The sequence below is a fragment of the Clinocottus analis genome, unplaced genomic scaffold, assembly GCF_023055335.1.
Source record: "Clinocottus analis isolate CAN_PGR_092001 unplaced genomic scaffold, fCliAna1.0.p SCAF_11, whole genome shotgun sequence".
Lineage (NCBI taxonomy): Eukaryota > Metazoa > Chordata > Actinopteri > Perciformes > Cottidae > Clinocottus > Clinocottus analis.
In genome coordinates this window covers 9,332,598-9,347,125 of record NW_027175832.1, presented here as the reverse complement: position 1 = coordinate 9,347,125, position 14,528 = coordinate 9,332,598, and the positions used below count along the sequence as shown (strand labels likewise).

Genomic DNA, 14,528 nt, shown 5'->3' with positions numbered 1-14,528 from the left:
AATAATAATAATACATTTTATTTATATAGCGCTTTTCAAAATTCTCAAAGTCGCAAATGGCCCCCAAATAGCCCTTTAGGTTTTAAATGTGTATCCTAGAGCACCAGGGCATGATTGACCGTTTTGAAAAATGTATGTTTTCATAATTTGCTGATAGCTGGATTCAGACCTTTTTGTTTGACTTTCAAGGAGGAGCCAGCTATTCTGACTGAAATGTCCATGGGTCGGGGATCGGGGGGTTAAGGTAGAGACTAGAGTGAGCAAAGTAGGAGACCCACCAGACAACCAAGGGGAGATAGTGTTCAATGAACTTGGGCGAGGGTAGAGCTTGTGTTGATAGGCTACAATGAGATGCAGTGTGGGATAGTCAATGTGATGGTGAGATCAAGATGGGTTAAAACTTGTAAGACTATAGTATTCCCATCAGGTCAAATGTACTGAATATTGAATTGTCGGGATATTACTTTAGGCATTTGGGTTTGAACAAAAACAAAATCTTAAAGAGACAGTCAGCCCCAAAATTAGAAAAAATGTTTTTCCTCTTATCAATATCTTCATTTATGAGTCATCCCAGTATGCATCCGTGTATTGCGCATGGAGGTTGCGTTGGATTGTTTCAGACTTGTATGAGCGAAAGTCGAAAAGTCAACACTTATTGAAAAAAGACAAACAAATCGTGCTTCAGTCCATATTTGTTGGTGTTTAGTCTTTCAAAAACTCTTTCACTGCGGTCAAAAAACAGTTTGCTCTCCCTCCTGTTCTTGTGACTTTGCAATACGTAAACATGTAGGGCTTTGCCCTTTAGCCACCTCAGCAGTGCTCAGTGAGCTTGCAGTACCGGTTTGCTATAAACAAACCTCTCGTCCATAAGTAGACGCAGGCTTCGTTGTGTGCAGTGATTCGATTGGTGGGTGTACTAAAGTAGAAGGAAACGACATGAAACTGCTCCAAAAAAGTTATTGATCATCTAACCGAGTCACGAAATCTGGAAAGACACTTTGCTGTTGAGTTTAACAAAACGTCAGAGTTTTTTTTGTATTTAATTGTTTTTTAAAGGCCAACAGATATCAAATGAAACAAAATATTTTGCTGGATGAAATATAATAATTAATACTATTGAAAGAAGATACAACGCACTAGAATCATTGGACATATTCCACCAATATACAGACAGATTCTGGCTGTGCTTGCAGTCCCGCAGAAGATGGTAAAGGTAATTTTTTTTGGGGGGGTGAACTGTTTCTTTAAATCAGACCGGTAGGACTGTAATGACATCTCCTTTTTCGACTGCACTGACAACTTTTTTTTCCCGTAACTTGAAAAATGCAAATCCAACTTGTAGATAAGATCTCCTCCCTGGACCTGAAACCACCAGTTTTCTCTTCCTCTGTGTTCCCCAGTTCCTGGAAACACCCGCAGCTTTCTAAAAAAAAAGTCCACATGAAAGTGTTGATCCGCAGTGGAATTTGAGACGTTGTTGAAATGTTAATGCCCAGATGCCTAAGGCTATCTGGATGCTATAGGGACTGATATTAAAATAACGTGGCCACTCAACCATATGTCTGCAACCAAAGTCCACAAAAAATGAAAACAAGTGTATTATAATACAATGTAACCTGAGGATCAGAGTCAAGCCTGTAACTTGGGGTTTGTAGAATTGAGGTTTAGTATTTTCTGACACATCCTGAACCAGAGAATATAGTTTAGTGATTTTATAACACTGACTCTTTAAAACAATAAGAAATTACACAAAAACACATCTGAATTTAATCTCCAAGTAATTTAATTGTAGTTTTGCCATGCACATTCCTGGCCAGCCAGGGTCCATTTATATAAATCTATTAACAAAAGCTGGGAAATGCAGCATAAAATAATACAATATGTTACATACACAATATTTACAAACATATGAATATAATGAAATAAACGCTTGAGTGACAAATATATGATTTGCATGCAGAATCTGGTTCAGCACCGTATTACTTTGTATGACTGGCAATGTGTTAGAAATGTTAATGAAAAAAGCAACAGGAGCAAGCATTGCATAGCAAAGTGTTCAAAATTATTTACATCATTATTATGTACAAAAATATACAATCTGTATTTTACTGCCTGTATTTTTCATATAGTATATAACCACTGTGACAAAAAGTAATATGTGGAGGCCAAAATCTGACTTAAAAGGAATTCAATACATTTAAAAAAAATCCCTCTCCTTGTGTGCATTGCCTGATTTATGGTGGCACAGATTTAATAGCTGAACAGAAGCATGATATGATCATTAAATATTCAATATGCTACATATGAAATAAACCCACATGGATCATTCCAAACACACATGATGCTGCAAAACAGCTCACGTAAATTGTGGATACTATAAGTTTGTGGACGTGCCGTGATTGATGGGTTTGTGTGGCGCCTGACTACCAGAGACCGGGGTTCGCTTCCAGACCAACATCAATTAGTTATTGTTAGCTTTAAAAACGTTCTCTCTAGGCAGCCTTTAAATTGCCTAACCATAACCGCTCAATAGCCAGAGTTTATGTACTATGCATAGATAATCAACATCAAAAATAATCATCCTATTGCAACTTTTGCAATAACATTTGGCATAATCTTTTCTAGAAGTAGAATATAATTCATGTCAATGAAGGTGAATTGCAGTGGTGGTTATTGTCGTTGCAAAATATTATGGAAATCATAGTTTTTACAAATATCCCGTACCAATGAAATGGAAAACAGCTCAATCTAACATCAATCTAATGATTAGATGTTTAAACGGATGTGAAGCAGGAATATGGTCTCGTTAGTTTGTGTACTCAAAGGAAAATAAATTGTTTTACAAACTGAAGACCAAATAATTCAGATCACACACGTTAAAAAAGTCCAGTTAAAGTAAAACAATAAATGCTACTCACACAAAGAAAAGTAAAAAACACTTTTTTGGTCTTCCATAGAATATATACAAGACGGTGTTTTGGGCTAGTGTAATGGGCATAAAATACCCAAGGAGTTCATTTCAGCCCTGCTGTTTTGACTAAATAGCCGTCTAATCTTGTTTCCACAAGACGCCAAGATAGATTTTATGACTGTATCTGACTGCCCCATTATTTATGTGTGTCTACATGGAGATGAGCTATACTACATCTAAAATTACTTTAGTAAAATGTCTGAGGTTATATTTTGACCTTCACATTCTGAAATTGTGGTGGGCATTTAGAGCAGCGCTAAGTCTGGTGGTGTATATTCTGCTTTAAGTGATAAAAAAAAACATGAAGTCATAATATCATGTCAGAAAGATGCATGGCAGCCCAATGTGGTTATTACAGTCAGCACTAAAGATGTAGGAGAGACATAATGCTAAAGACAACCCAAATCCTCATTTACCAAACAGCCTTTGCTAAAAGATAATTTGACACAAATTTGCTTATGACAAAACTTAGAGGGGAAACCTTGAGTAAAGCCATGTTACACTTTGCCGTGCATCAGATGCCGAATGAATTACCCTCGCAATGACTGTAATTACAGGTTGCAAGATGATAATGAGTGGGTTTGCTGGATGTGAAGTGGCCATGTTGGATGACACTGTGTCCTTTGAGAGTGTTTTTTCAGATGACTGCGAACACTCTGAAGGCTTTTCCACTTGTTGGGTTCAGTAGGCTGGAAAAAGAAAGGAACGCAGACAATAGAGTGGTGGTAAAAAAAGAAACAATGGCGTGGTATTTTGTCACAGCAATAAAAGCTTTTGACATAAAGAGGTATTTTAACGATTGAAATTTGCTCATCACACTAACAGAGGGAGTTACAGGTTGAAATTTGAAATCAAAACATCGTTCAACTCCATATCAAATAAAATACAATTAATGAATCATACCTCTCTGAGGTGATGCCGTTCTGGTAGCTGCCGCTGTACTGCTTCCTTTTATCCACAGGCATCACATCGAGGTACCCTCCTGACTCATTCTTGATCACTCCAGCATGAACAGCTGCTCGGCAGATACTGGATTTCTGGGAGAAAAAAAAAAAGTTGTTACATCAAATCATTCTAATAAGAAACAAATTACAAGAAGAATTCCCACTGTTCTTTAGAGAATAAACATAATTTAATCCCTTATAGTGTGGATAAATTGACACCTTTGTATTAATGGGTTGTAACATGTATTTGATGAATCAGTGTGAAATCCTTGGTTGAATCCCAAAACATCATTGGTTACGCATGTCCGGTTTGCCTCTGATCTGGGGCTTTAGTCAAGGAGCTCAGCGAGTGGAAAATTGGGGCTGAAGCCGTCTGGTGTGATCTAGGCCTTTGCACTTGAATAAAACTATTGTGAATGTTGTTAATTAAACCTGTGCTATGATAAGTAAAAATGTCTGCTGTGAATAGGCTCTAGTTTTTCTAACAAATCATTGAAAAGTGAACTTATGAAAACTGAGTGACAAGAACTTACATCTGAGTAGTATTTTGTCCCAATGACTCGGGCCTGACTGTCACGCAGACAGTTCCTGGGACAATACGACCTGAGGAAAAAAACAGGGATCACATTAGGTCTTAAATTTAAGGATATACACTGTATTTACTGTATGATGTCACTGTGTGGAAGGCAGAGGTATCTGGAGGCCAAAATAATGTCATTGGTTGAGTTAACACTAATAAGGCAGAATTGAAGACGTACAGGTGGTTGAATATAAGATTCTGAATGGCAAACCAGGAAACCTTTGCCAAGATCAAGGCGAAAATGCCTCAAGCGCTAAGGTTAGCAGAGAGGCTAATGGTATCTTAGCTTACTCTGTCTTTAGGTTAGTTTTCCTACTTTTCTTTGAATTTGGCAGGTCACATGTGCCAAACACCGAACTGGTGTGACTCATTGGCTCAGCCGATTGTGATTTAATTCAAACATTGAGATGTTTTCAGTCCCCTGAGTGAACAGATTTAAAGCAGAACGTTACCTGGGGCAGTGTCGTACAGGTTTCTTGAAAGGGCAGAAAAGGGCAACGGTGGTGTCGCATGATAGGGCCTTGACTGGGAAAAAAGGAAAAATTAGCACAGCAAAATTGCAGTATTTCTGTATACAGACAACATCTGACTATCTGTGTCCTTAAAGTGAAAACAATATTGTAGGCTCCTTACCAGGCACCAAATCTATTTTGAAGGAATTTGCACTTCTGTTTTTCCTGTGAGTTTAAAGAAAGCTGCATTACGTTTTGGTCTGTTTTGCTTAATACTCTAATAGAGAAAGAGAGACTGATTCATACCCAATTGATTGAATACCATTCTTGTATGACTTAGTAAATTGTTGCTTTCTGCCCAGTCTGGTCACATCTAGCCATCCTCCATCATTGTCAATAACACCAGAGTGTAACCCAGCTCCACACACGCTGGATTGCTGCAGTAAAAGACAAAGATGTGAATATTAATGGGCGAAAAAGAATATCCTAAAGTTCCCATTAAATCAGTACTATTTGATTCCCCATATGTTTCCTTTTAAAACAAAAACAAAAAGCAGATTGGCATTTACAATAGCCAATGCTTATAGAACAATTATGATGTGACAACCAGCATAATACATATAATGAAACAACTTGAAACATCTATTTCGATCATGATAACTTTAAAGGACACTTTTTGGATGCATGTTTCTCCCTTACCATGTCATAATATCCAGCCCCAACAACTTTTCCAGGACTGTCGAGGCATCCTGGCGGACACTCGTATCTGTGGACAGGAAATAGTAAAGAGAACATAAGCACATACTATTGTGCTAATAATAGTATAATTCAGTGTTTTATCTGATTTTCTCTGCACTGTCCTGATAATTACCAACTAATCTTGGTCCATCAGATGTTTTCCAGAATTTGCATGCACAGCATTATTTTGACACCCGTCCGTTGCAGTGTCCCCACTTTCCTGAGCACTTACCTGTTACATGTTGTCCCCTTGCACTGATCTCTCAGCTTGGTCTCACAGTCGACCTGTTGACCTAAAACAACAAACAAACGATACTTTGTTTGTTAATACTCTTTAAATAATGTACACTCTCAAAGCTGCACCATACAGACAGGTATGGTATGACGAGAGCCGCCCTTACACATCTGCTCTGTGCTGACAACTTGGTTTCTCTCTAGGTTGTCATTGGGCGAGGGGTTTGGTGTCTGGGCCCTGGGTTGGGGCTCCCTGTCCCTCACTGGTTCCGGTTCCGGTTCGATGTAGTTGGTCTCCTCAATCTCAGGAGCTGGGCGCCTGTCAACACCGCCATCTCAAAAAACATGCAAACATTAGATTTGATTCTTTCCTTTGTCTTACACCGATACATAAGTTGTGTTTTACGTTACACTTGGAACATTAAAAACAATATTTCCGTGACAAAATCCCGGCAGGAAGGGGACCATGGGGTTGCCAAATTGTGTAAACTACTAAAAACAACCCACGTTCTTTCAGTGAAACTATTGCAAACAATTTTAGGTAATTAAAAAAGGTAAGGAGATAAAACATAAAGAAAAACAAAACTCAAGACCGAGACCCACCTTTGTAGCAGAGATTGTCCCTGCAGCCTCCAGCGTAGCTCGCTGGACAGGCAGAACAGGGAGCTCCATATTTGTATGGAGCATGACCCCACCAGTTACCTCTGAAAGAAAAATCCAATCAATTACGGAGAAAAAAACTGACAAAAAGTTTTTTTTAAGCAAGAGATGGACTTCAGACTTAGCACCTTTCCCCACATGTACACGGATGCTTTCCAAGACACGTAAACAGACTTTTGTACTGTTCATATCTTGTTTGTATCTCTTGTTTGGAGTTATAACCAAAAAAAACAACCCAAAAACTGAATCTCAGATTACTCCAATTATGATTTTTGTTTCCATCTCTGTCATTTGATGTAAGTTGTACATCATAACATTGAAACAAGCAAACACGTACGGTGGAGAGTAGTTGCAGACTAGGTAGACGGCTTTAGTCCAGATCATCCCCCACACGTTCATGTTGTAACACACGTTGATGGCACAGCCAATGCGATTGCTAGTCGCCCACACCAACTGAAAATGTAAACACACACACACACACAGATAAGAGGGCGCTAATTTTTTCAGGCGCTTAAAGGAAATATTTAATTTATTCACCAAAAAATATTTCACACAGGTGTTTGTATTCATTTTCAAAGATTGAATCTCTTCTGGGAATTCTAATTAGTCTTAGAAACTAAAAACACCTTTGTGGGCTATTGCTGGAACATGATAGAGTGTTTTCAAAATATTATCAATGTTTTTAGTTGTTTGTTTTTTTTTCAATCATCACAACTTCATATTCATGTTTTAAATAAAAGCCTAAAATGATCTCAAGGCATTGTTAACCCTTTGAGAATTAGTGGGGAAAAAATCAGCTCTTACCTGAGTGTAATGAGTGCAAACAGGTCCAGAACATCTGAATGGGCAGTGTGGGTTGCATTCCTGGGAGTAGGGATAGCTGTAGTGTCTCACCTCATCATACCAGGCCTGGACATGGTAGGTAGGGGGGCGGTCCCTAAACACACACAGAACGTGTTATACTGTGTCCTTTACAGTATAACAACAAAGCATTTCTATACAAATCCTGTTTGTTTAGTTATGTCATGAGAAGCTAAAGTCTAAAATCTCCCTTTACGGACTACTAAAGCCCAAAAGTCCATTAGACCATATAGACCATTTTGAATGCGTCATAGCAGGAAAAGCACATGCGTCATGGTAAGTTATGCTATTTCCAGGCATGGCTTAATAGGGCACTCATTGTAACTCTGCCATCATTATTAACAATAGTCACATCTGTGCTTTTGGTGCCATAACACGCATGAGCACAAAACACCCCAACTTTTAGACCTTTTCACAGTTCTGAGAAAAGACGTAATTAGCCACTTTAAGTGAAAACACCTGTGTAGTGCATGGTGGCCGAGGCTTCTATTTTTAGACACAACCTGGGTGAGATAGTCAATTTGGGAATCATACAGTAAGTACTTAATGAGAATATATTCACCGTCGTCATTATTTACCCTTTTGTTTTTGCCTTTTTTTTTTTTTTGTTGCCATTTTAGGACAACAATAAAAGCTGCAAAGATAGCATGCTAACACTGACATGTTTTGACGTTCGGCAGCTAAGCGTGCAAGCAAACAATAGCTTCATTTACCACTTACAAACATGACTCCTAGTGTATTCTAGTGTTGCTCCAGGTTTTCTGTCTAGCTGACAAATATAAGTCCACTATTTTTTACCAGCTCTAAGCTAACATCATTTGGATTAAAATTACCACAGATGTGCCATATCTACAGTACCTGAGTTTAACTTCCACTGTTTCATGTGCGGGGAAAACAGTCTTCTGGCTAGTTTGTTGGAGTCCTCTACCTCTTCATCTTTTGTGGTCTTTATACTTCCACATTCATTATTAAGTGGATAACCTACAACATAATTTTGTGGTATTTCTACAAATTATGACACATTCTTTTTTTCTTAGGTATAGGTACCCGGCTTAATTACAGCAGGCTGGTCGTCTGTTGTTTGGTTTTGAACAGGCAACGTAGTGCATTTGTTTTGTTTCACTGATCAAAGCTGATATCAGAAACAATAAAAATAAAGTTATACAAACACAGCTCCCTCCACTTCTTTGTACATACACACCTGCCCCAATGCGCTCCAAGGTTTTGGCCTATTTGTGTTAACATGTGGCTTGGTCCATGTTCCCAACGGCATGTATGTGCCCAGTGCTCCGCGCTCCTCTCGAGCTCGTAATCCCATACCTGGGGAGACACCCACAGAACCTCACAGGTTATTTGCCTCTGGAGAGATGAACTCTGCTGGGGTAACTAGCTATAAAATAACAAAATCAGCTTGCCCCAAAAGCATTAGATATGTTAATATTAGTTTTAGTTAGTCTTGGGCTCCAGGTTAAACTCAGCTTTGCCTCCAACAGATGTTTGCAGACCTGAAACCCCACTCTGGACTACCCTCAAAATTTAAGAGGGCTAAGTGGCCACTTACCGTTGTTGTGATCTTAATTGCTACTAATTGCGTCTTTTCAGATAGCTCATGGTCCTCTTTGAGTAAAGTAAGTACCATAAATTCCACTGAAACCTATCTGAAAGTAACCTAAAATACATGAGGCAAAGTAAACCGGCGCTTTCCTTTCAGGTACAGTTGCTGTATGTATGCCTCTTGCAAATTTAACACAGTATAGTCAAATCTCGGCCTCTCCTATTAAGCACACACATTCACTCACACACACACACAGACACATACATGAGAGAGAAGGAAAACAGAGAGGTACCACCACATCAACTTCAACTTGCAGCCTTGTGCTACTATTCAATGTGGTTGTTTTATCGCTTGTTTCCAGTAAGTTTTGGTCTTGTAAAAAAAAGCTGATAAATAAAAATCAGCAAAAATAGAGTCCGTTATTTTATTTTTTTACTTACTTGAAGTCAAAATACCTGAAACTTATTTTGATCAGAACAGAGTGAGGTTATTGCATTGAGCAAATTAAATGTTGCGGCAAGGTTTAATTTACTGTTGACTTTGTTGAGGAGGGAGAAGAATAGGTGCAGTGTGCTCTGCCTCTGGCATGCTGTTTGGTTGCATTAAGGCTATCGCGCGTCAAAAACCAATAGGATAATGCCTGAGTGTAGAGTTGTAACGGCTCTGATTGACCACCATAATGTGTTCCATATGTTTGGTAGATCTTACACACTGTTGCCATTCACTGTGGCGCTGCTTACTGTTCAGGCCTGATTGGAGAAGAGATATCATGGCCCTTTACTTCTCTGGCCCCAATTCAAATGCGGCTGTGATATCAACACTGAGGTGGTTTTCTGCTCTGACCTCCTGCAAGGTTGGCATGTAAAGCTAACGTATTTTCGGTAAAGTTCAATTACATTAGGCTTTGGAAAATGTATTGACTCAAATCACGAGAAAAAGAATACCAGAGATGGATGTCTGTTAAAAAATGAAAAACAACAAACATGCTTGAATTTGCCTATCAGTCGAAGTAAATAGCAGACAGAACGAACATTTGCAGGGTTTACAATGAGATGTTGCCTTTAGTCTGACTGAAAGAAGCACTGTGTTGACATCTTGCATGGGACTGCAGTGGTGCAGGTCTGTTGCAACAGATGACAGGTAGAGCCAATGCGGAAGTGTCTTAAACCTGCATTCTTTCTAATGGTCTTTCTAAAAAGTCAGTTTGTATAGAAGTCTATAAAAAGACGACCTTACTTCTTACTTGATTTAATACCTCAGTAAACATTGCAAACCTGAGTAAATGTGATGTAAATCCTAGTTTCAAGTCATCAATACAGCATGATTGCTATCCCCATCCTTGACACCTTTCTGAAATTAGGGTAAACTGTGTCTGACAATGTATCTTTCTAGAATCAACAAAACAACAAGCACTTAAACTTTTACTGATGGCCATGGAGGCTGACGTGGGAAAATATGTAGGAATGTAAACTTTTCTCTTAAGGTCTTTTCTTGCGTCCCATTTTTAGACTTTATCATGTCTCGGCCTTCTCTGTGACTTTGGATTTTTACCTCAGGCTTTGTGTTCTTCACTTGGTCGAGTTTAGTTTGTTTCAAACACACTGAACCCTTAAGGCCTTTCATAAGGCAACTCTACCGAACTCTTGGAGGTTATGATGAAGCTCAACTTTAACACAAAGCTTTCACTAATAACAACCTACAGTGGAGACTAATGATCTCCACCGGCTCATTATTCTCTCTGTGTTCTTGTTATTCATCACCCTCAATTATCAAGCAAGAGGAAGATGAACTGCCCGGCGGCCTTTGGGAGAAAGGTCATGGTAACAATCTTGTTTCGCATTCCAAAGAGCATTAAGTTCCAAAATACAGAGCTGTTTCCAACCATCTGCTAGGACCACCTCTGCTGCAAGATGTGCAGTGTTTCAGCAGCAGAGTATGGGCGAATGCTTTAGGAATTTAATGTACGCAGAATGTGTCACGTAAATGTTTATAATTTAACCTACAAGTTGTGATTTTGGGAACCTTTAAAAGAGATCTCAGTAAAAAAAATCTGCTGGAGAAGAGATGACATGCTTTAGATTGAATGGACGTGAGAGCACTTTAAAGGTATTTCCTGATCAGCTTAAGAATGAAATTAAGAAGTCAGAGCTGCAAGGAAAGTGCAGCCCCTTTGGCCTCCGAAATCCTGCAATCTGAAAACCAAATACTTGGCCCTCATCAGCCCCTGGTCTTACCACATCATTATCATCAGTAATAGTATCCCTTGCTGAAGAAACACTGGATTAGTGTACATAACATACATTTACGCTTCCGTGCCCCGCACTTCAAACAGCATAGCTCGACATGTTTGAAATAGATTCACCGCGGTGGCGCACATAATGAGATGCGCGGAGGTTCAGACAAAAGATAACATCAGCCGTGGCCAGGGGTTTGAGTGAGTCGGGTAAAGAAAAGAAAAAAAGACTCAGATCGGGACGGCAAAACAGTGAGGCATGGAGAAAGAGTCAGCATGAGGAGGATTGCAACAACAGAGTAAGGAGACGCAGAGCAGGAAGGAAGGGAGGGAGGGAAGTTTGGTTGAAGTAGAGGGCAGGACAACACTGCGGGGGTGAAAGCTGGAAATGGGCCAGGGTCAACGAGGCCGGGCAAGCAGGAGGCAGATGCTATAGCGAGCCAGATGGTGGCTTTGGATTGCAGATTGTTCTCTCCGTCTTTCCTCCTCTACTCCCCTACTCCACCGTTTTTAGCTGGCAGAGCTACACTGGCAGTCGAAGTCAGAAAGGTTTTTCAAGAAAGGGTCAGATAAAAATCTGCATCCTTACCATGATGATGTGTCGAAAACATGGACATGAATGAAACAGAGTTCCTGTTGTTGTTGCAGTGTGTAGCTAGTAAGGTTGAGTATTAAGTTGTTTCATTGCTCAGCTTACATCAAATGTGAACTCGTTTGGAAAATGTGTGTTTAAACTTCGCCAAATCCAATAGGAGCAGGATAGAGCTTCTAACGTTAGCCTAAACTTTGATAGCATCCAGGACAGGCTTAAACACAGTGGTTCTTTTTTTTGACCATCAACTCAACAAACAAATACAACAAAGTTAGTAATGGATGTGCTCTTTGGCATTGTAAGTAACAGTGGGGTTACGACTGTGGGTAAGCTAGTTAGCCAAACAAACTATCAAGTAGTGTAGATAACACACTGTGCAACCCAGCCTCTTATGTTTTTGGTTTACTTGAAAGGGCTAAAAAAGATACCACTTTTAAAGGTATTTTTTAAACGTGCCCTTTTCCTAGAGATCAATGCATAACACCAAAACTGTCAATGGCAAGGATAAGAACTGCCCAAGGCCAATTTAATTCTGACTTAAACTAATGTGGTGGTGTTAAATCTAAAACAGAATAGTATGCAGGGTCATATTTTTGATACTTGATGATTCGTGTGATGAGATTTACTGACAGCATATGTGCCCTCAGCACCTACCATGTACTCCATGTTGGAGGCAGGCGGGTGGACCTGGCCCCGCAGCTTGTTGTGCAAGTCCAGGATGAGGTGCATGTCGCCCTCGCTGATGGCCCTCCTCCCCCTCGACCTGGCCCTCCACCACTCCTCGTCCCTGTCACTGTACTTGTTCAGGATGGACTCTAGCCGCGTGGAGTTGTTAAGGACCACGGCCAGGACGGTGTGGGTTAAACACAGGAACAAGCTCGCTGCTCCAACCCAGCCGGGGAAAGGAAGAGACCTCTTCATGACGGGCAGAATGCTGCTGCTGAATGGAACACTTTTTTATGTCTGCAAAATAGAGATAGGGAATATTCGAGCAGAATAGCATGAGTTTGGGTTCACGCTTACCTGTTGTTGCACCAACAAGGTCATCATTACACTAGCTCATTATTTGGCCACCTTCTCTTTTTGGACTCCAGCCTAAATGTACATCAAGCAATGCACACATTCATTACTCCCCTTCTTAGCAAGCTGACCTGCACTACAGCATCTTTATAAAAGAGCCCAAAGGCACCTTGAATCTGTCCTCTGTCACTGTTTAAATAATGCTGCAATCATAGGGGGACTCCACTTCAAACAGTGAGGCTAATACAGCTTCCAGCAGCGTGAGTGCATCTGCGGGTCACTGCATCACTACGCACAGTAGGACCAGTGTGGACCAAGTTTTCACACGAACGAGATTCAGTTGCACATGCGGGAGCTACTGTACTGTACTTGCCAACATGTGCTGAAAGAGGCAGATTCTTTATAAACAGATTCAATCATAATTGTTATCTTAATATCTTTTAATGAATGATCACTCCAAGATCTAAATAGTCTTTTGTACAAAATAAATACTTTCAAATAACAAGTTATAGACAAGTTATAACAAGTTAGAGAGGACATAGTCAAAATGATTCTAGAAATAGTATAGATTTTTTTTTAAAACGCAAAACGTTATTAGGCTGTAATCTCACATGTAGGTGACACATTTACACACAAAGGTCCAAATTAATGTTATTTTACTGTAGGCTGCTGCAAGTTTACCTTTAAATTGCGCCAAAAGGATCTAAATATATCTCCTAGGTGCAGTATTCCAGATGGCAGAGATTCCTGCAGAGTGGCCGTTGTTCAATCCGTGGAGCCTTCAATTCCATCCATCACACAGAATGAGTCCAATGCAGTCAGTACATCCGCGCTGGAAGAGTGTCAGAGAAGAGGGAGATGTCTATAGGTACCTGTTGAATTCCTCGGCTGGCTCCGCGTGCTACTGGCTTTTTGGGGCCGCTGCTCATTTTGCATATATATGCCAAATTTGCGCTTAACTGAGCAACGCACAACCCACAGGACCACGCCTCCACAGACCCTCGAGCCTGCTCCCCTTTCCTGTACCCCCCCATCTCTCTCTCTCTCCCTCTCTCTCCTTCTCTCTCTCTCTCTCTCTCTCTCTCTCTCACTCACTCACACACACACACACACACACACACACACACACACACACACACACACACACACACACACACACACGTTGGAACTCCAGGGCTGATCTATTTGAGTAGGCACCTGATTGCACTAGAAGTGACGTGAAAGTAAACTTGTCGATGTTACGAGAGCAGCCCACTCCTGTTACAAAAAAGATTGCACTTTTTTTTATTTTTCCCAGAATTCTTTATTTCTGTTTGACAGGAACACATGGTCAAAACTAGCTATTGGCCTATGAAAATACATACATATATATACACATATATATATATACATATATATATATATATATATATATATATATATATATATATATATATATATATATATATATATATATATATATATATATGCATATATGATATATTAGATAATGCCAATTCCTAAGGATTAGGAAGACAAATATGCACTACTGATTCCATTTAGTCTCACTTTGTATCACAATCAGAGACATTTCTTCAGGAGTCACTGTACATATTCTGCATGAACACTGTTTGCAGTCATATATTTGTATGGTGTCCTCGCAAAAAAACAAAACAGTGGGAAATTATTCGCATCAAACATCCCATTCA

General features: G+C 39.8%; 1 protein-coding gene across 1 annotated transcript; it reads right to left on the bottom strand.

Annotated features, from left to right (window-relative positions):
* Positions 1–1,813: 1,813 nt before the first annotated feature.
* On the bottom strand, positions 1,814–12,741 carry LOC137781903 (cysteine-rich secretory protein LCCL domain-containing 1-like). Its single transcript, XM_068570915.1, has 14 exons — positions 12,475–12,741; positions 8,642–8,760; positions 7,384–7,516; positions 6,917–7,032; positions 6,523–6,623; positions 6,087–6,254; positions 5,918–5,978; positions 5,647–5,713; positions 5,254–5,384; positions 5,129–5,172; positions 4,948–5,020; positions 4,449–4,518; positions 3,875–4,008; positions 1,814–3,660 (listed from the first exon to the last, which is right to left on the bottom strand). Exons 1-14 carry the CDS (start codon positions 12,739–12,741, stop codon positions 3,609–3,611), a joined length of 1,536 nt encoding a protein of 511 aa, XP_068427016.1. The 3' UTR covers positions 1,814–3,608.
* Positions 12,742–14,528: the final 1,787 nt, after the last annotated feature.

Coding starts and splice junctions, on each gene's coding strand:
- LOC137781903 (XM_068570915.1), bottom strand. CDS start 12,741: ATGAAGAGGTCTCTTCCTTTCCCCGGCTGGGTTGGAGCAGCGAGCTTG. Junction 6,255..6,522: donor GGACAATCTCTGCTACAAAG/GTGGGTCTCGGT, acceptor ATGTTTTTTGAG/ATGGCGGTGTTGACAGGCGC. Junction 5,385..5,646: donor GGGCTGGATATTATGACATG/GTAAGGGAGAAA, acceptor CTTTTACTGCAG/CAATCCAGCGTGTGTGGAGC.